Source organism: Rhinolophus sinicus, chromosome 9, assembly GCF_057876585.1.
Source record: "Rhinolophus sinicus isolate RSI-liver-muscle chromosome 9, RSI-T2T, whole genome shotgun sequence".
Taxonomy (NCBI): Eukaryota; Metazoa; Chordata; class Mammalia; order Chiroptera; family Rhinolophidae; genus Rhinolophus; species Rhinolophus sinicus.
The window spans coordinates 35,224,443-35,245,871 of record NC_142509.1 but is presented as its reverse complement, the minus strand read 5'-3'; the positions used below and the strand labels follow the sequence as shown (position 1 = coordinate 35,245,871).

The 21,429-nt window shown below is 41.9% G+C and overlaps 1 protein-coding gene across 7 annotated transcripts; it reads right to left on the bottom strand.

The window, feature by feature from the left end:
• Window positions 1-4,607: 4,607 nt before the first annotated feature.
• RNF34 (ring finger protein 34) lies at window positions 4,608-20,435 on the bottom strand. Of its 7 annotated transcripts, none has more exons than XM_019734097.3 (7): window positions 20,278-20,420; window positions 17,981-18,049; window positions 11,013-11,231; window positions 9,461-9,868; window positions 8,219-8,317; window positions 7,770-7,971; window positions 4,608-5,541 (listed from the first exon to the last, which is right to left on the bottom strand). In XM_019734097.3, the coding sequence occupies exons 2-7, from the start codon at window positions 17,987-17,989 to the stop codon at window positions 5,351-5,353; spliced, it is 1,128 nt and encodes a 375-aa protein (XP_019589656.3). In that variant the 5' UTR covers window positions 17,990-18,049; window positions 20,278-20,420; the 3' UTR covers window positions 4,608-5,350. The 7 variants fall into 7 exon arrangements, with proteins under 7 accessions (XP_019589656.3, XP_074177653.2, XP_019589658.3 ...); XM_074321552.2 differs by lacking the exon at window positions 20,278-20,420 and adding an exon at window positions 19,637-19,731; XM_019734099.3 differs by lacking the exon at window positions 20,278-20,420 and adding an exon at window positions 19,675-19,731.
• Between the last annotated feature and the right edge of the window lie 994 nt (window positions 20,436-21,429).

Here is a 21,429-nt window from a genome sequence, read left to right as displayed (position 1 = left end):
CTCTTGGACTTTGAGGGTTTCTGTTCTAGGAGTGGACTAGACATTTGACTGGGAAGTCAAGAGGCAGTCATCTCAACCCTAGTTTACCTTGTTTTGAAGCCAAACAAGCTATAATTTCTTATTCATCTGAGAAATGCAGTGGCTCCTTGGTACATGTCTTTTTCCATCTTCAGAAAGAGATCTTACTGTTTATGGCTAATAAAGGTAAGGGGAAAGAACTATGCTACACCGATGGCCACGTGTAGGAATTAGACACAAACTGCCTCAGGGGCAGGGTGGCTTACCTACTTGGGTACCTCTGACCACCGCTCTATAACATAATGTCCACAGCCAATTAGTATTTCCACTATAAAAGGTGGGTTCATTTCCTCAACCTCCACTGGAGGCAACTTCCCCAAGCGGCAGACACAGAAACCAGTGAGAAGTAGTTTTAGCTCACAGTATTTTTTTAACGACGGGGCCCTGGAACCTCATACTCCATGGCAGAAACAACTGTTCCACAGTATCTGGAAATGGAGAAGATGACCCCGCTTTCCCCTCAGGAATCAGTAGCAGCGGAAGACGGGTCTCATGAGACAAGCCTTTTCCACTAATGGTAGTTCTCATATTTGCCATAGTTTCTCCATGGCAAAAAATGGTCTTAGATCCCAGATCCCATCCAGGTTTGTGCCTCCTGTTAATTTAAACCCAGAGATCTTTTCTGACTCAAACTGGAGACACCTGAAGATGCTGCACCCCAGAATTTAACTCAGGAGATGGACTGAACTCTGGTTTTTCATAAAACGTGGCCTACCTTTGCAAGCCTGATCATGGAGCGCCCCCACAAGAGGCCCAGTTGCAGTTTTCTTCACAGCTGAGTTCTCTTAACCTCCGAGTAAGAGTTACCCTAATGTCTAGTAGAAGCATCCTCTTCCTTGGAAATTGTTTTAAGGGTCATAGTGGTTTCCAGGTGAAGTCCTCAGGCTTAGAGGCCATTGATTTTCCTGTAACGTTTCTGGCAGCATGCAAGTCTGCTGAGAGAGGAGGCAGAGGAGGGGCTGCCAGAGCTGGGGAGCCAAAGCTACCGCAGGGACACATCACAGAACCAAGACACACCATCTCCGGGCTTCAGGCAGGTTGCCGTAGTGCAGTGGTCACAGGTGAGTTGCTGCCCATCTCCCCAAGTGTACTGAAACGTCCAATTAAGATTTTACCCCAGCACAGTCTCTGTACAGACCTGTTATTTAAAAGTGAGCTTTAGATAAGGCCATGTAATCAGATGCTTGCAAACAGCTGACCTGAGCCCATGCACCACATCTGCCTATGTAAGGAAAGAACCATAAACCACGGGAGTGCTTCCTGTGTTGGAGCACAGCTGTTTAACCCAGAAAAGAGGACTCTCCATCCTTCCTTCCATACCGTGAGGACAGGGACAAGGAGATGCCATTGTATTCCATTTTGTGCCTTCAGAGTTTTACCTGTATGTGATATGACCCATTCAGAAAATTAACGAGGCATGGCATGCCAGCTGCAAAATGCAAATTCCAGAGAGAAATCTGCGTCCTCTGCCACACAAGTAAGCACCTTGTAATCCAGTCATTCCAGTGTCAAGTTCGTTAGGCTAAAAATGTGTGTGTTGGCTTCTCACTAAATCAAGGTTACTTCAAAACACCTAAAAAGATCCACCATTGAGTTGTTCTTTTGCTAAAAACAAGCACTTGAAACTTAATATATAAATCTAAGAGGAAACCATTGAACAAGTTATTTTAAGCTGAGACTATATGCAAATAAATTTCAATTTTCTAATTTAACTTTAGACAAACCAGCACCTTCTGCTCAGCTTCTAGTTTACTCTTGTCTCCTGGCCTGGATTTGAAGACTTCCCTCTACCAAATTAGCAATTTGTGGGGAAGGATGGCTTTCTGGAGTTCACTGTCTCACAAAAAGTACAGACAAGGTAAGTACTCTAAAGCTTCAGTGGGGGCTGAGCTTTTCCTGCTTCTGTAGGGAGGTACTGATCTGCTTATGCTGGTTTGTGTGAATTGTGGCCGACACCCTCCCTGGGCTCTAGGCAAACGAGAGAAGTGTATTTGAAAATATCCATGGGGCCCTGATTTACATGCTTTGACCCTCAAAACCAGAAAAGGTAGAAAGGCATGTTTTTCTTCACACTGGCCAAACTTTCTGTCCTAAGCACAGGAGCAGACTATCTGCCGCCCTTGCTATAATTTTCAGGTCTGTTAACTCCTGGACCCCAAGTACCTGAAGGCATGTGTGTTACCACTGCAGAGTCAAAAGATAAAAACCCACCAGGAATTAGCTGAGAAATTAGGCATTTTTTCCAAACTCATTCTACGAAGCCAGCATTACTCTGATACCAAAACCAGACAAAGGTATCACAAAAAAAGAAAATGATAGGCCAATAATCTTAATCAACAAAGATGGGAAAATTCTCAACAAATTAGCAAACCGGATTCAACAGCATATTAAAAGGGTTATATACCAGGACCAAGTGGGATTTATCCCAGGGATGCAAGGATGCATCTGTAAATCAACGTGATACATCACATTAACAGGATAAAAACCATTATGATCATCTTAATAGATGCAGAAAAAGCATTTGACAATTCAACGTCCTTGTATGATAAAAACTCAACAAAATGGGTATAGAAGGAACGTAATCTCAACATGACAAAGGCCATATAGGACAAACCCAGAGCTAACATTCTCGGGTGAAAAGCCCACTTATCACCACTTCTATTCAACACAATATTGCAAGTCCTGGCCACAGCAATCAGAAAAGAAAAAGGAAAGGCATCCAGATCGGAAAGAAGTAAAACTCATTATTTGCAGGTGACATGATACTATATAGAGAAAACCCTAAAGACTCCACCAAAAAACTATTAGGATAAATGAATTCAGTAAAGTTGCAAGATACAGAATCAATATACAGAAATCTGTTGTTGCATTGCTACATACTAATAACGAACAGTCAGAAGGAGAAAATTTTTTAAAATCCTATTTACAATTGCATCCAAAAAAAAAATATCTAGGAGTAAATTTAACCAGAGGTGAAAAGACCTGTATTCTGAAAACTATGGGACATTGAAGAAAGAAATCGAAAGAGATACAAATAAATGGAAAGATTAATATTAGAATGTCCTTATTACCTAAAGCAATATTACAGATTCAGTGCAATTCCTATTAAAATACCAATGGCATTCTTCTCAGAAGTATTAGGTTGGTGCAAAAGTAAATGCGGTTTAAAAGGTTAATTGCAAAAACCGCAATTACTTTTGCACCAACCTAATAGAACTAATCCTAAAATTTATATGGAACCACAGACGACTCCAAATAGCCAAAGAAATTTTGAGAAAGAACCAAGTGGGAAGTACTATGCTCCCTGATATGAAACTATACTCTAAAGCTACAATAATCAAAATAGTATGGTACTGGCATAAACAGGTATGTAGATCAATGGAATAGAGCCCAACTTGGATGGACCTAGAGTGTGGTATGCTAAGTGAGATAAATCAGACAAGGGACAAGACAAACACTGTAATTTCACATCTATGTATGTTGAATCTAACAAATGAATAAACAAAATACAAACAGACACACAGATACAGAGAACAAGCTGTTGGCCGTCAAAGGGGAGATGGGAATGAAATAAAAAATATATAATGTGTATGTGTACAACTGAATACTGTCCAGCAACTTTAAAAAAAACCTCAGTATTTACAATGCTATTTTAAATCACCCCCCCCCAAAAAAAAAATAAAAGACGTTTCTTAAAAACATACCTGCCCACTACCAGTGGTAATCCACAGTTGGTCTCATTTCAACCAAAAATAACCCACCCTATTAGAGTTAGACCCTAGAAGAGATTTCAGATCATTAACGTCCCAAGAAACTTTTTGCAGAAGCTAACGTCTCAGGTTTCTCATTTGATACGTAGTGTTGGAAGAATAAAGAAAAAACATCAGCGAGTCTATTCCCAAGCCTACACAACCAAGTGGCCAGGCTCTGTGCCCCGTTCCTGCCTCCATTTGGTTGTGTGCTGGGCCTGGGCCTGCGGCTCAGAAGAGCCTGGCGGAGCTGTGCCCAACACAGTGTTGGTGGATATCCCCGCTGTGTGCCTAGCACAGTGCCCAGGATGCAGAGGACTGGGCCCACCTGACAGCCTGCAGTGTAGGGGACACCCTTGGTGTGGCCTGGCTGAGGCTGCAGAGGAGTAAGCGGGCCCTTTCCTGTTCTTAATGGTTTTTATTCTGTCTTTCATCTCTTATACTTTTGTAAAGTACTTTAAAAAAATCTGTTTCAAATTGAAAAAAATTTAAAAAACATTGGCATCGGAGCTAAGTTCAAATTCTGACATGGCCACTTTTTCACTGAGATTTTAGGTAAGTTCTTTAACTTCTCAGAGATCAGGCTCCCCATCTGCCAGGGGAGGCAAGACCTATTTCAAGGCTAGAACCTTGAAAAAGCTAGAACAATACCTGGTCACAGTAAACAGCGATAACTTACCAGTCAGTCAGCGGCAAAGGGGGAGGTGCTCCCTTCTCTGCGAAGACACCCATTTATGCTGTAAAGTGAATCAGGAACTAACCAGACAATGTAAATAAAAGCATTTTTGAAAATCTAATTTTATTCCTAAAGTTCAAATCAGCTAGCGGTAGCACTGAAAATACACTTTCACTATACAAAACAGTGTAAACCAATTACACATTAATAAAGAATTTAACACACACACTTCTCTAATGAAAGCAGCTAGATGCAGCCCTTGCTATAAAAAGCTGTACCTGAACAGAAACGGACATGTTTAGTCTAAGGCCCTGGCAGTAGACTACAGAATGTCAGTTGTTCCCAATTACGTTTAAATGCAGAAATAGCAACAATGGGGAAACTTACATTCATCAAATAGCATTTGAAATATACACGACTAATGAAACTGGACATTCAAAGGTGCCACTGCTCACTGTACCATGTCGGTCACTTGTGGACAGCGATCTCACCCAGAGAATAGAAGTTTCAAACATCTGAGTAGTTTAAGTCAAAAACGGAAGGAAGGAGAAATAAGAGCATAACTGTCCTCCAAGGGAGAGTAGCTGATGCCATAAGCAGTCTGACTCCAGCAATGAATGGTCACAGGCGTGTGAAGAAGCCCGGCTGAACCTGGGAAAGCGAGCGAGGCCGCAGGCTGACGGCGCATAGCGTGGGCCAGTGCTGCGGTAACGCAGGATGGATCTTTGTCCCTAGGTAGTAGTGAAAATAACTTCTAAGAAGAGCTTTCAACAGTAAGCTTCCAGTCCCTCTGCACTGAGCTGCCTGGGACTGAGCCTGCGGCAAGTGTCCGGTGGGGATGCCCGCCTCAGGACTTGAACACGTGCACGGCGCGCACCACGTACTGCCGGCAGATGGGACACTCGCTCATGCGCTTGCCGCACTTGGTGCAGGTGACCATGTGGCCGCACTCAAGCAGGACGCAGTCGATGACGGCATCCATGCAGATGCGGCACAGGCTGTCGTCTTCCTCGTCCTGCAGCTGCAGCCGCTCACCATCTGAAAGGCAACAGAGCTGGCGCTGCAGCAAGACACCCCCGCTCCCACCCCAGGCTCAGCAGCCACCTGCTGAGTGACGGCGCCAGGCCCAGAATGACCCCACTGCCACAGAAATACCATGTTTCCCCGAAAATAAGACCTAGCCGGCCCATCAGCTCTAATGCGTCTTCTGGAGCAAAAAATAATATAAGACCCGGTATTATATTATATTAGGCCTGGTCTTATAGTAAAATAAGACCGGGTCTTATATTAACTTTTGCTCCAGAAGACGCATTAGAGCTGATGGGCCGGCTAGGTCTTTCCTTCACTAGAAATGGCGATAGTAGTGATGCCTACACCCCATAGGGTTTTGTGAAGGATAAATGAGAAATGCTTAGCTTAGGGCCATGTATGAAGAGCCTAACAAATGTTAGCTATTTAATTCATTTTCTATGTAATTCAGGGTTTTTGTCAGAAAGACACATTGCCTCTGTAAATAAAAACGAAGAACCCCTACGTTGTCCTAAACATGGACCTTGGAGTCAGAACACCATTGGAATTTCTAGCCCACCTGTGTGGCTTTGGGAAAGTCGCAGTCTCCAGGCTCATCTCAGTAGGAAGAGGAGCTGTATTTTCACACTGATGGGGAAATTATGAAGAGCTGTACATCAAGTAGCCTGCAGTTGGGGGTAGGCACCCCCCTCACATCCCCTAGCCTTGAAAGTACCTCAAAAGTCATCTGTGTTTCAAACTGGCTACCCTGGTACTGCTGGAGTCTGTCTAACTCAAAAGGGATGGGTCATCCTGGATCTTTGGCCCAGATTAGGTTGAGAAAATCCAGACTGAATAAGCAAGGTACAGAATGAGTTTGAGAAGTTCATCGCAGCCTGAGATTTGGCCATAGAGCTATGGACATTGAGGTTCCCTTCCTACAGATCATAGAAAGGATCGATGGGAATCATGAATATGGTTAGAAAGAAAAGAACAGGAATTCAAGCTTGAAAAGCCAGTAGTAGCAGTCCCTGGACTTAAGAGAAATAAACACTGTCCTGTCAAGAGATTCTTGTAACCTGGTTCACAGTCTGTACCACTACTGGGGAGTGGGCAGAAAGGATCCACAGGATAAGATGACAGATGAGCTGATGAAGACACTACAAGGCTCTTGAGAATAATCCGTCTGGGCTTTGGTCTCCTGCATGGAAGGTTCCTTCCAACTCTTAAAACTTCCGAGCATATAGCAAAGGAGCCAGAGACTATTAGGCTTCTGGGTGGGGCTATTGGGGTGAATCTCTGCATAAGTGGCTAAAGCCAGTCAAAGCAGGAAAGATTCGACTGGACCGGCAACAGATTGTGAGGCAACTGAGAAAGGTCCTTAGGCAGTGAGGCGTGTCGTGGCCTCTTCTACCATAACTCCTTGAGGCTGGGAATGGCCCTGCCTACCAGCGTGTACTGTACACAGTGTGGCATTTATATTTACTGAGTAAACTTGACTTCCGCTCTCCCCTCACTCCCGGAATGCCATTTCCCAGCCATAGCCTACGACCTCTGAAGGCTCAAGGATTAAGATTCCTGTTATCTACCATTGTAGCAACAGCTAACCAGCTTTCAAAGAAAAAACTCAAGATGATAAAAGTTGGTGATGGGAAGACTTTTTAAGTCTAGATAAGAACACAATATTTGTCAGTCTGAACACAACTGAATTCTTTTTTCTTGCCTATAAATGTGGCTTGGTCCTGTTAGCAGCTGAGGATTTGTTCCACGCTTCATCAATAAATAGTTCAGAAGTTCTTAACCTCAGCTTTTTTGTGACTTACACAGAAACCCAGTAATACTTGATGCTAAGAACTACTTAACATCTTGGCCCTAGGGAGTTTTTCCCCACTGTTAGGATTTAAAAGGTACATCTGAGATAACGGAAGTATTGGTATACCTGAGGGGTTAGTTAGAAAACAAGCATTTTTATAGACAAGGAATTTCATTACAGTTCAAACAAATTATGGCAGGAAAACCCAGACTGAGCAAATGATTATCTGCCTCACTTGGCAATCAGTGGTGGTCTCACAGCCAAAATCACATGATGAACTAACTTACTTGACAGATTTATAAACAGGTTCATATAACTAGTCCACCCAATAAAAGGATACATAATTTTCTCAGAAATATATTTGACTTAATTGTGACAGCAAACAGCCCAGTTTCTAAAGCCTAAGGCAGGATAGCAGAGGGGGAAAAAGAAAAAATAAACCTACATGACTTTTGGTTTTCTTCATTCTCTCTGTATAACCGGTTGACTTTCTCCACCAGCTCCCATTTTTCACAACAGCCAGAATAGTTGACAAAATTCCGAGCCAGGATTTCCTTCAGCTGGCGCACGCTCATCCCTTCCACATCTTCAAGGCTTGACAGGTCCGACAGCGAAGCTCTCACTCTCTTCTTGGAGAGGCCAGGCGTCTGAAATCAGAGCACTTTTATGAAGACCTTCCACAGCAAGGAAAACAACGTGCTCCCCTCTCCCTACAGCCGTCACTGGCCCTGGACATTCTTCCCAGACTTCTGGTCGGTCCTCAGTGTTTTATATGTTGTGCTGCATCCAAAGCAGAAGAAAATCCTGTGCTAATCCAGCAAAAATGCACACGGGCACGTGTCCCGCCTGCCAGGCTGACACCTCAGGGACCCCAAATTTTACAGGAAATCTCACCCGTTCTTCCAAGTGTTCTTCATCATCATCTTCATCATCATCTTCATCATCATCATCATCTTCTTCTTCTGTGTTTGCTGAAGCTATTTCACTTTGTACCTATACACACAATGGATCTGGGTAAGTCCAGAATGACAGTTTCCTGCCAACCTTTCTCCTGTGGAAAGGAGCAAAGCCCAAGAACGACCTCAGCACTGGGTAGACTCCATGACTGCTTTGGATCCGGAAGGCTGCTTCCTCTCCCAAAGAGCCTGGCCCCACATGATTCACCTTCCATAAAGTTATCTCAAGAGCCAAATTCCTAGATGTATATGAATTTATAAAACCTAACCAGAACTTTAACTCCCAAGGAGGTTCCCATGGTGGAATTCCCAAGCCGTAAGCATATGGAATTGCACTAAGTCATTATCAAAGGACCTGCATGTAGCTGGTCTAACTGGAGCCTCTAAACTACAGATAGAAACGAAAGCTCTAAGATCAGCCCAAGTGTCAGGGATATTCAGTTGGAAAGATCTCATTCCTAATTCCAAAGAATGCTTTCTAGACTTCCTCACTGATGGCTAAAGCTAGTTCTAGTTTTTAGAAATCCTCAATAGCCAGAGGTCCTCTTTTCTTTAGGAAGGACAGAAATCCTTTTGATTTGGTTTATGTACCTTCCTTTACATCTTTCTCTTTCGATTTTATTTTGACCATAGCTCTACAACGGTCTAGGTCAGTTCCCAGTTTCAAATATTCCACCCCACTGGTTCACAGGCACCATCGGGTGGCATCCAAAGACCCACACCTCGCAAGTGGTGTCATAAACCCAAAAGTGGCACAAAAGTCAGAGGTGTCTCATGTTTGCCAAATAATTATACCAGCTCTCATTTGGAAATGATAAAACTCCTAGCTTGGACTTACCTAATTTATGACTTTAGAAGACAGACACACAAATAGTCCCGCAAATGTTTATAAGCTACTTTTCACAGTCATTATTTCAAGTTAGTATTTAACTATATAAGACAGGGAAACTGAGGTAACTAAGGTCAAGAGACTAACGAGTTATTTTGGTCCCTTCAGAGAGTTGACTTGGGGGCCACCTAGCACCTAAGCTTGGAGACTCACGTCAGGAGAGCCTGTGAGTGCAGGTCCAGCAGCGTGTGGAATCTCTGCTCCCGCAAGGAGACCTCAAGTCCTGCAGGCCCCCCCCCCAAAGGGCTGAGTGTAGACATGCCCGGCCCTCAGGCAGTTACTCCGTCGTACCTGTGCCAGCGCTCCAGATCCTAAGGTCTGGTCTCTACCCGTAAGTTCTCCCTGAAACGAAGACATGGTAGCAGAGGGAGCTGTATAGTTTGAAAAAAATGAATGTGTAAAAAAGCTAGAATTCTGGGACCTTGAGGAATTCAGACTGCTTGTGTCCAGGTCGTCCTCAGAGCCCAGCCCATGATGGCACAATACTAGATCTACCAAGTCTTCTTTCTCTCGACAGGTATCAATTGGTATGTTTCTAAGAAGGAGATATTGCCGTAGATCCTTCACTTTCAGTCGCATTAACTGAGGGCGCTGAAAGGCCGTCTCTTGTAGTAAGTGACAAGTAGAACATCTACGAAGATTTTCTTGTAAGACCGAACAAACGGAGCAAAAATCCTTCTTGCAGTCACAACATACATGCTGAAGAAACAGAAAAGAAGCATTTAATGATAGCCAGATCTTAGCAGTTGTGAAAGCACTAGTTTTTTTTCTTTTTTCTTTCAATTAAATTCAATTCTAGTTCTTAGGAAGTCCTCTGTGGCACGACTATTCTCACAGGCATTTCTGTGTTCCAAAAGGCATGAAAATCAAAACAGTCCTGCCGAGGCAGTTTGGATTCACAGAAGTTCAAATCAGCCCTTTAAGAAAAACATACACTTCTTGTGTTAAAGAATTACAACCTTTCCACCCCTTGGTGCAAACATGTAATTAGCAGAACAGAGCCGACTTGAACCACATGGAGGAGAAAACACAACCACACGCTCTTCCTGCTCTTTTTCTGTATGAACAATTTCCCCATTTAAAGAGAAGGGAGAGAGGAAACTGATCTCTCAAGGTCAATCCAAGCAAAAGAGGACCCCACTAATATATGTACCCTACACGGCCTTAATCACAAAGCGAAACTTAAAGACACTGAGATGTGGTCGTTTCTGCCTGGTGCATTGTTCCCACCAGCCAACACCTTGTTCCTTAAGTATTTCAAAGGACTGAATTGACAATCAAAGACTGCGAGAGGGCCTAGCAATAGGACGGTTCTCACAAAGAGTGACTTTCTGTCCTAGAGAAAATAACTGTTAACCCAAGTGTTTTATGTTGAATTTCTAAACAGTAATCTTAATACTTCCATTCATTTCTTCAGTCGAGTTAAGAATATGGATAGACACATTTTTTTTTTTTCCTGCGGGCCAGGCAGCAACTCAGAGACACATTTTTTAAAACTAGAGATCAGAGTTACAGTAAATCATTTCTGAACAAAACTGCAGACTAATTAAATCTCTTGCTTCAGAACATAAGCATCATCAAGAAGAATCAAAGTGTACAAACAGGTCAGAGTTCAGGAGAAAGGATGCCTAAGCAACATTACAAATAACAATATCTAGTCAGAAAACCTGAACAGTAGTACAGTCCCTTCAACTGAGGACTTTTCTAAATAGGAAATGGTTAACAGGACTAACTTTTTGCTATTTTTATAAAAAGAAATGAAGATTCATTAGTATTCAAAATTACATACAATCAAGAATTTGGGTAACTATGTCTTTTGCATATAACATTTCATCCAACTCACCTTCTTTCTAAAGACTGAAAATGACAGTCCACAGGCTTTGCAAACTATATTAGGCCCTTCTGCAGGTGCTGGTGGGTAAGTGGAAAAATCAGAGTTTGGTGTAAATCGAAATGGACCGGTGCCTCCGGCAAACGCTGACTGCTGGCCCCTGACCGCTCCGGTGCCCATGACTTCATTCAGCAGCCCACAGCACGAAGCCCACATGGACGTAGCGCCTGCCTGGAAAGAACACAAGGAGGGACCAGTTTAAAGCAAGTGGAACCTGGGCTCTCTGGGATCCTCAGGGAATGCCATTCTGGAGAGAGATGTTTGCCCTAAATAACTTCGAGATTTTTCTTTTAAGCATCAAAATTTTAAGCTATTTGGAAAGAGAAAACTTTCTAGTATTTGCAAAGAATATTTGGCATTGGGGATACTTATGATATATTGTTAAATGAAAGGAATGGATACAGGATGAATCAAATTTTATTAAACAAAAAAACACATTCATAGAGACAAGTGCACACGCAGAAAAAACAATGACTGGATAGAAATACATGTGCAGTATTTGGGATGTGCTAACCCCCAAAATTGTTTGTTTATCTGAAATTCAAATTGACCCGAGCACCCCGTGTTCTATCTAACGTTAGAGTGGTGACCACCACACTAGAAAGCAGTTCTACAGGACAAGGCAGACTTTCCCAGCTATTGCTCAGCAGAAATAATATAAATACAAATTACTTAATTTCATTAAACTTCTGTTCTCTCATTTGTAGCTGGGCATAATAAACTACGGCTTATATTAAAATGTTTTACTGTTACAGAATGACTGGGAAAACATCAAAATGCCAACTGAAGCTCTCTCTAGGTTTTAATGTATCTTGTATAATTTACTTTCTTGGATTTTCTCTCCTTTCCAATTTTATAAAGAATATATTAATTTGACATTAAGCAAAATACTTTTAGAAAGCAGGTATCCTATCTCTTCAAACTGAAAATACTGAACACAATTTTTGATGACTTGATAACCATGACTTCCCAAAGTGGACAGGCCATTTGCCACTCCACTGACTGGCCTGAAACTACTGTATTGCCTTTCGTTTTCTCTCCTCTCTTTCTGTGAACCACCACTGCTATCACTATACCTACCGCTAGCAACCTTTCTCACTTTTTATTTATATTAAATATAAATATAGTTTTAGTGAGGGCTCAAGGTATTTTCCCATACTTAAATTAGAAAAGCTGTAGTATTCAGAACCAGTGGGCTTTTGCCCGTTGTCCTAATTCTTAAGCATATTCTAAACTCTAGATAATGTTGACAGGTAACGAAAGTCCGGGGAGGTGAGCTCTTAGTTATGACGGCAGCTCATGACAGTGGCATAGTTCATTTAACTAACTCTGTCAAACACTTACTGTTTGTCCAACAAGCTCTTTAAAAAAACAGTTGTTTAACAACCTTAAAAGGCTATTTGGAATGCTATAGAAGGATCATGCTATTCTTGCTACTACCCAGAGTAATATGCTATATTAAATTTAGGGAAAGGAGAAGGTAAAGCAGCAAGAAACCACAATATGAAGTTCAAACAGTTTTAAGTATCAGGGTCACTGACTTATGTAGCTTCATACCCTATAATTCTCAAGAAATAGCAAAGCCTTTAAAAGTAAGCTTATAAACCAAAAACAACAAAAGAACAAGACAAACAAATGAGAAACAGAAACTTATAGACACAGATAATAGTTTAGTGGTTGCCAGAGGGTAAGGGGGGTGGGGGGTGGGGGGTGGGAGATGAGGGTAAGGGAGATCGAATATATGGTGATGGAAGGAGAACTGACTCTGGGTGATGAACACACAATGGGATTTATAGATGATGTAATACAGAATTGTACACCTGAAATCTATGTAATTTTACTAACAATTGTCACCCCAATAAATTTAATAAAAAAAAAAAAAAGGTAAGCTTAAATTATAGTTAATAGTTCATGTCTTTAAGTAAAAATATACCTCACTCTAGTGCCATGGTTTGTGTAAACATAAAAGGATGAAAATCCAGATTTACTAACAGTTCATTTCAAGTGAGTGTTCTTTTACCAAAGGATTCATCTATAGTGCTTTGAACAATGAGCTCTTAAAAACAACTGAAAATGTTTTAAAAAATTCAATTTGCATGTAACATTTTTTGGGGTATTATACATCAACTGTAGAACACACCACTGAGATTATCTTTTCTTCATTCCAGGAGTTAAAAGTAGTTTTTGAGAAGCTTCAGCTTCCTGCTGACTTAGCTACTAAACAGTTAAACAGCTGTGTTAGCTTTTATCCCCCTTCTGATTCCTGGGAGATGTTGTCTCCTCAGCTCCAGTGCAAGTTCCTTGTGGACGGAATTGCTTTCTTCCACAGTATCTAGTTCAACCATCACTACTGGTAAGTATATACCGTGTTTCCCCGAAAATAAGACCTAGCCGGACCATCAGCTCTAATGCGTCCTTGGGAGCAAAAATTAATATAAGACCAGGTCTTATTTTACTATAAAACTGGGTCTTATGATATGATATAATATAATACCCCGTCTTATTTTACTATAATATAATACCTGGTCTTACATTCATTTTTGCTCCAAAAGACGCATTAGAGCTGATTGTCTGGCTAGGTCTTATTTTTGGGGAAACACGGTAGCTGTGTAAAAGGTTTCTTTCATTGCCTCTTTAAAGGCAATGTAATATTATTTAAAAATTTCATGCTACCTAGAAAGTTCAAATTGTCTTATTAAGAAAGACTAATAAAGTAATAAACGATTCTCACCTAGCAGGCTAAAAATCTCAATGACAGTCCCTTCTAAAAGCAGCACTGTCACACATTTCTATCAGAAATCGGTCTTAAAATGAGAGTTAAGGAAGGATACAACTTTTCAAACCTGCTAATGAGTATGATCATTAAATTCTAGGCTGAAAATATTCACAGCTCTGGTGAAGGAAACGGTAGGATTTATTCTGGGAAAACAGGTGGAAGCTCTGTGTAGACATCAATATTGGAGGGTACAATTTTGTCCCATTCCTGTTTCTATAAAGGGCAGGGAATTTCTTCTTCATTCCCTAGAAGGGAAAATAATGAAAAGAACAATTCTATCTTCTTTTGGCCACCTCTTAAAAAAATAAAAAGAACAGAGCCCAAGCCAACCCTCAGTGTTGTCGCAGGCAAAAGTATGTTTCTATAACCTAATATTTGGTACAACTCAACCGACCATAGCAGAGGGAAAGAAGAAACACTGAAAAATCTAGGTTTCAGCCTCATTAGATCTGTGAACTTAAATTTGGACAAAATCTCCCAATAAGAGAATAACCTCCCAATAAGAAAATACTCTTAGCATCATCCTGAAGATTAAACCTACCTATCCTACCTATATTGTTATCCTCTGACAATAGCATTTGCAACACTCCAGCCTTCTTGAAAGGTCAGCAATTTGAAACCGTGGAAGCCCCAGTCACTAGTTTTATTTAAAGTACCTTTCTTTCCCGTTAAGCATATTTTAAAAACTTAATTTCCATTTCCCCTTCAATCTTCGTTTTCTAGCACTCAAGTGCTGAAACGAAGGTGATCTCTTTAGTGATTCGACCTTAACTTCTTCCGAACAGTTAGAGTCCCGTACCACAGTGGCTGCTGTCACTGCCTCTTGCTAAGGCAGTGCCTACTCCTGGGAGGCCACCCTTAAGACAGTGGCTGAACTCACCAGGGAGCCATAAAAAACACTGATGCCTGGGTCCCAGCCCCAAAGATTCTGCCTTAACTGGTCTGGGGTACAGCTTGGGCATCAGAATTTTTTCAAAATTCCCCATGTGATTCAAATGTATACCTGAGGTTAAAAGATTAGTAACTGCTCAGTCTAGGGGATTTCTTCTTCCTGCCTACTTCAGCTGGAGAACCACTCAGCAGATTCCTGCATGGAAGGGGTTGTGGTTACCTCTGAAGCCTGTGCCTCTAGGGTTCTAAGACCAACACTTTGGGGCCATGTGCTCATGACCTGTCTACATTCCCCCCCCCCCCCCCCCGCCAAGTAGTGAAACATGCCTTTGGTGCTTCCTTTCCCTCTATAGTTTCTCCTAAACCTTTAAAAAGCTCAGCTGAGTGTTCACAACTTAATCTGATTCTTAAATTTGTTCATTTGTTTTTACCACATACCAGCATGGAACTTTTGCTGGAATTTGGTGCCTTCATTTTATTTGCGCTTTGCTTTTTTGGCCCAAACTTTTTATTTTCTAACTTATTCTTCTACATGTTTTCTTGTGTGCAATGTCCAACATTGGAAAAAAGACAGTGATTACGGGGTCTGTCAAAAACAGACTGAGCTCTTGACTCTGCCTCTGTCATATTTCCTTGGAGCCCAATTACTGTATCTGGTCAGGTAATAACCAAAGTCTCCCCCTTTTGCACCCTCCCTTTAAAAGCTTTAAGACCCAAGTTCATGTTCTTTCTATTTCTGTCTTCACTAACCTCTAATACCTTCTGCCAGTTCAATCAGCCTGAATCCCCTTATTTTTATTTTATTCACTCTCTGCTCACCTTTTGGTAGTAAGATTGAAGCAGATTTTTCCCATACTCGACTTCCTCCTAGATTTTCTGAGCAAACCCAATTCCTAGACAGACAGCGTGCAAGGCACAGACCTTTGGCTTTTTGAATTTGCACTGAATTCACTGAGTTGTTGCTCTGCCTCAATTCCAAAGAGGTGTATTCCTTACACAGGGGTCACCATCCATCCTTTACTTACCTTTCCATGAATGAAGCCAAAGTCTGGATTGCTGAAAACTAAAACTGTGATCTGGGCTTATGTGACTAACAATTCTAAGTCCTACTTGGGACCACGGTTGAAAGCAGGACTCTACAGGCTAAACCACATGAATCTAAGAGGTTAGAAAACAGCAATCTGTAAAGATGAATACATTTCCTCCCTTAACCAAGAATGCAGCTCAAAACAAGAGAATAACTGAAAAAGGCAAGTATCTACCTATGCCTGTCACAAAACTCCTCGCTGAAGGAATTTAGCTGTGTTTGCAGTTTATTTTCTAGCCAATAATTACTGAAAATGACTTTTCCTTCATAATCTAATCTCTTTCCTACATACACCTTTCAGCCAAAATTGCTCCTGAATAGATTAGTAGCCATGGGATAGACCATGGCCTGCCTGGCTTATTATCAGTTAAGAACCAATTAAAAACTTACATGATCCATAGTAAGAAATTAAATTCTAAAGCCTCCTATCTGGACAGACACCTAGATCTCCTCATGTTACTCTGCTACCCAATCAATGCCAGTCCTTGCGTCTTTTTCCAAAGCCAGTGCACTAAGATTTTTGAGGGCTAATTACACCTTTCTTTCACTCCCAATTTGGAATTAATAAATAAGACAGACTTTAGCTCTGCAGCGAACTGGTCTTGATATAATATGACACCCAGGCACTGCCACAGCTGACCAACAGCAGCTTACCATCCAGACTGCCACCCCCCTTAGGAAGACAGATCTGAGATGGCCCCAGAAAGTGCTGAGCCAAAGCATGTTTAGCTCCTTTGCTAACGCTCACCAACATAAAAGTTTCTTTTTTTTCTCTGGTAACAGAAAGGCTGAAAGTTCCTCCTACATTGTTCCTTCCTAGAGAATGAATTAGAAATTCTGTGCCCTCTGTAGAAATATGAAGGAAAGGAGTGGAGTGTTACCCACAAACCTAAAAATTTTCCTGAGAATGGAACTGACAGTTTCCAGCGCTGTGACACATATTTCTGCAACAATAATAGACTACCAATTTATAAGCAGTCTCTCAGGTTCCTCAGTCCGATTCACAAGATATAAGCTCATTCTGGATCATTTCAGTCAACAAAGCAAGAGGAAATGTGTTGTTTCTTTGTAAGAGCAGCGGCCCATTCTCCTTTCTGGCAGAGTGCCAGTTTTCAAATGGCCTCAAGGTTCAGCTGTCTTTGATTGTATGTGTTTGTGTATGATCTAATATGCTTTTAGAATCCCTGTGTGTGTGTTGGGGGGGGGGGGGGGAATACTTCCCAAATGGTCAATTTAAAGAACCTACACAAAGTTTACTACAAATTTTGAATCCAATTCTAAACTACATCAGGATGTGATCCCTTCTAGTGATTACACCAAATGTAGTACTAATCAGGAAAACTAGAATGAAGGAGTAAGAAAAGCTATGGTGGTTTCCATGAAGATTAAATAACAGCCATAGAGAGAGTGGATGGGTTTGAAAAAGCAGAAAACTAAATGATCGCAGTTCTAAATCATCTGCTTTTGATTAAACTAGGTAAGCAGCAGTGATCATGTTACCTCCTAAGAGTTGCTTGCCACAACTCTAACTTAAATATAGTAATATATTTCACAGTTATTTTAAGGATAAACCTTAAGTTTCAAATTCAAGAACATTAATTTTCTTGGATGTTGTAAGAAGCTACAAGGACCAGGCAGAGATTCAGTGCTTCCGCTAATGAAAGTTTCCTTAGATAATTCAACCACTGGAGGCTTTGTTTTAAACTCCAAAGACCCTTTAGTTTGGTAAAACTCAATGTTCTTGTGCTAAACAATATGAAAAGATGTTTCAAATCTTAAAACCAGTAATATAAAACAGTAAGTTTTCGTTTAAATTTCAATTAGGTTAAACTTTCCTTCAGAACTTAAAACAGAAGAAACAGTTGTGATAATAAGCAAAAATCTTTACCCCATTTAGGGCCACCAGAAAAACATATGCTCCTTAAAATGTGAAAGGATTTCTTATTGAAACCACTGCTTCAATATGGAAGGAACTCTGCTATATTAATGACCAAATATCAGACCATATACCACAAAGGAGGAAATTCTACCTACATCTTAAATTCTTTCTTCATTCCATTTGGATATTAAGCAGGTTGCAAAAACAGATGCTGATATTATTGTAATATTTTCAGGCAAGACATTTGGTCAAATTGATAGTTTTACAATGTGTGCTGGAGATCATACCTTCCTCATGTTTGGGTTTTGTTTTCTTTTTCTAAACAGTATACTTGATCCTTAGCACCACTCCCCCACCTTTCAGAGAAAAAAAAAAAGGAAATTACAGTCAACAGATTATTTTCTCCTTGATATCTCATTTTGAGCTTGGAAGAATAAACATGATTAGTACAATTAAGGAAGGGTAAGATCAACATAACTATGGAAAAACAAGCAGGATTAAATAAAATTAACATAGGATATCAGTTTTGATTTTTAAAAACTCCATTACAGGAGTTAATTAGATGCTACTCTAAGGTTAAACAGTTACTGAGTCTTCAGACATAAAACCAATTTCAAAACATCAGTTTCTAAACGAACAAATTAAAGAAGAAAGTAAATACCCATCCCACACGTATACTAAAATCAGCCTGCTCCTGGGTTTGAGTGATGTGCTTATCTGATGCTTAGCTTTTAGGGTAATTTAAATTCCACTGAAAGAAGTACTTGCTTAGATGAACATTCACATGTTAGAATTCCGTGCCATCAGGAAATCACTGACCATGCACAGAAATCTACAGATGAGCATACCCCACACTTAAACAATTTCACTATAAAACAGTTAAATAAACAATAACCCAAATCTTAAATTTTGTAAATCCAGTTTTCACAAAAACAAACAAAAAGCAGTATCTTCATAATTTCATCCCGCTCAGATTGATGTCTCTTTAGGTCTGCATTTTACTTCATAAAATATACATCTTTTCCACATTTTCAGCTGCCACCAAACTGTTTATAAAATTTCAACTCAGAAAGCAGTATCTTCCACCTAATTTCAAAAACACTTGTTTTTAAAGAACTTGATTAAAAAATTCAACAGTGGACCTGTCCCTAATTCTATCTACATTTAGTTCCTTAATGGACCACAAATTTAATACTACTAAAGATAACATTCTTTGAGGCAGTATACATAAAGATCTCTACTTTGTTTTTGGATCTTAACACAGTAAGATGATGGATTTCAGGACAAAAAGCTAGTTTTAGACATTTTAATAGTTATTCTAAGTTGAAATATAACTATTTAAAAATAAGCTCCTATGATAGCCTCATACTTGAACGATACATAGGTCAAAAGTACCTATTCGAAAAAGCTTCCTTGCTTTCTGCAGCCAGAAATATCTTTTTGCTCCTGAGGGTTTCACATTTTTTCACTCTCATAATGTGGTTACTTGAGAATCTCTCTTTTCTTTTGATTGGCACACTCTTAAAGGGTGGGGCTGTGTTGTGAATTACTCGAACTTACATCTCATGCTGAGCTAACACAGAAGAAGAAAGTTCAACAAAATATTTGCTGAATTTCTCTAGCCACTTGACACTCCCTTATGGATCTCCCACAGGAAATCTTTGGGACTTTGTGAAGATGAGAGTTTTAAGCTAGCAACCCATTCTTTTTCTTACCGACATCAAGCGCACCTCTTCATTGAAATTAATGAAATCGTCCGCGTCTGAAAGAGCATCACCTTACGACTCATCCCACTTGGAGTTCGGCAAGTGGAATCAATACCTGAATTGATTATTGTTGTACACAGCGCTCTTTAGAATTCTCAGTTCCCAAAAAGTAGGCCAGACTCTCTCCCCTTCCCTTAAACTTCTCACTCAGTGATGCTCCCACGCTCTCACACCCACCTTGACGATCTCAAGCTGTCAAATTACTTGCTGCGTACCTAGTGACGATGGAGGCACAGGCAGTTTGCTAGCGCTCTAGGTCACGGCCCCAGTGTTAAGCCTACGAAGAAATCCTTCAGAGTGGGATCCCCGAAGCCTTTCTAACATGTTAGCCCGGCCCCAGCCTCACGACTCCCCGCACCACTCCTTTTCCCTCCGTCCTGCAGTTTCGTCCTGCGACAGTCCGGTGTCGATCCCGACATTTGGGTTAGTTCAAGGACTCGGGGCGGGAGAGGGCACGCTGTGGGCAACGGCACGGAGGACTGAGGCGAGCACGAGTGGGTCTGCCTCAGGCCCCTGGGGACTCGGACAGGGCCCAGATCAGAGAGGGGGCCCCCGGCGTGAGCGCGGGGGATGCCCGGCCTCTTCCCCCTCCTCGGGCTCGCTGATGGGAAGCAATGTGGGAGTTGGAGAAGTCCAGGAGCCCAGGATTTCCGCCCTGGGCCGGTCAGGGACCCAGATGCCGGCCGGGGACGCCCCTTAGCGGAGCTCTCTAGAGAGGTGCCGGCGGGGTAATCGCTGAGGCGAAAAGAAGGCAATTCGGGCGCCCCGGCCGGAAAGGAGAGGCGAGGAGGGACTGCCTTGCTCCACCGGCCCCTCACCTTCATGGCCGCGACCGCCGCGTCTCGGTCGGCTCTGCCCGGCAACTCAACACCATAGCAGATCCTCGCACAGACGCCCTCCTTCTTTCTGGGCAGCGATTACGGCGCCTCTGGAGGCAACCCAGCGTCCGGACGTAAGGGGCGTGGACACGCCCGCCGCGCGCCCTCGGGAAGAGAGCCGAGCGGCGGCCGAATCGGCCAATACGGAGCCGAAACTCGGGGGAGACGGTCACCAGAGCCAATCATGTGGTGGAAATGGGGCGGGGCCTCCGACGCGTCCAGGTGGGCGGAGGAAGACGCCATCCGGCCACGAGCGGAGGTGAGCGGATCTGGGCGTGACGGGTGGCTTTCTACCCGCGGTTTTCTTAGTTGGGTGGCTGAAATCGGAGTCAGCGCGCCCTGAGGAATTTCTGCGGCAGACGTTTGGCTTTAGGTCAAGTTCCCCGGGCGGTGAGGGCGGGATGGGGCGTGGTAAATTTGAAACGCCGATTGGTTTGAAGGCTTTTGTTATAACCGTCAGAGCAGGGCCTTCGATTTCCTCCCGAGACTTACAAGGCTCTCCTACTTGGTAATGACCTCAGGTATCGTCACTCGAGGGTAGGGTGAGCCGCCGCAGCTGCGCACGCAAGGACGCGGTTTTAAAAACAAGGTTTTATTGAAAATATTTCAACTAACGGTTCTCAAATCCCAGCTGCTCTTTTAGAGTGATGTTCGAAACAGTCAAATTCTAGCACAATGAGAGAATTCGGGTGAGTCCGTGGAGTTGACTTTATTTAAAGAGAGAAACTGAAGTTGTAAATTAACGTATCGATTTTTTTCAGCCCAACTGGATGACAGTTGATTTTCCTACACTTCTTCCTCTCCCCTCTAACTCAACCAGTGTTTTAAGTATTTACGAGTAAACAGACATAAAGATGTCAAGTCACTTGTCATGAGGAGCTAAGACTGTTCTATCCCTTTTAATAGATTTGTTTATGTATACTGTGTCAGATTAAAACAAAGCCACACCACTTACTTAGGTTGAAATGATACGTATTTTTTAGCTCCTTTTTCTTGCTTCAAGTACTGCTCAGATAACATAATTTTACTTCATATCCAGTATAGTCCTGGGTTTTCTTTGGAAAAATGCAAAGAAAGCCTTTCACCATGTTG

Bases quoted from the DNA above. Each gene is read 5' to 3' on its own strand.
- RNF34 (XM_019734097.3), bottom strand. The intron at 8,318-9,460 runs GTACGACGGAGT...TTGTGTGTATAG, and splicing joins GATCTGGAGCGCTGGCACAG to GTACAAAGTGAAATAGCTTC. The intron at 5,542-7,769 runs GTAGGTTTATTT...GTTGCCTTTCAG, and splicing joins TGAAGAAAACCAAAAGTCAT to ATGGTGAGCGGCTGCAGCTG.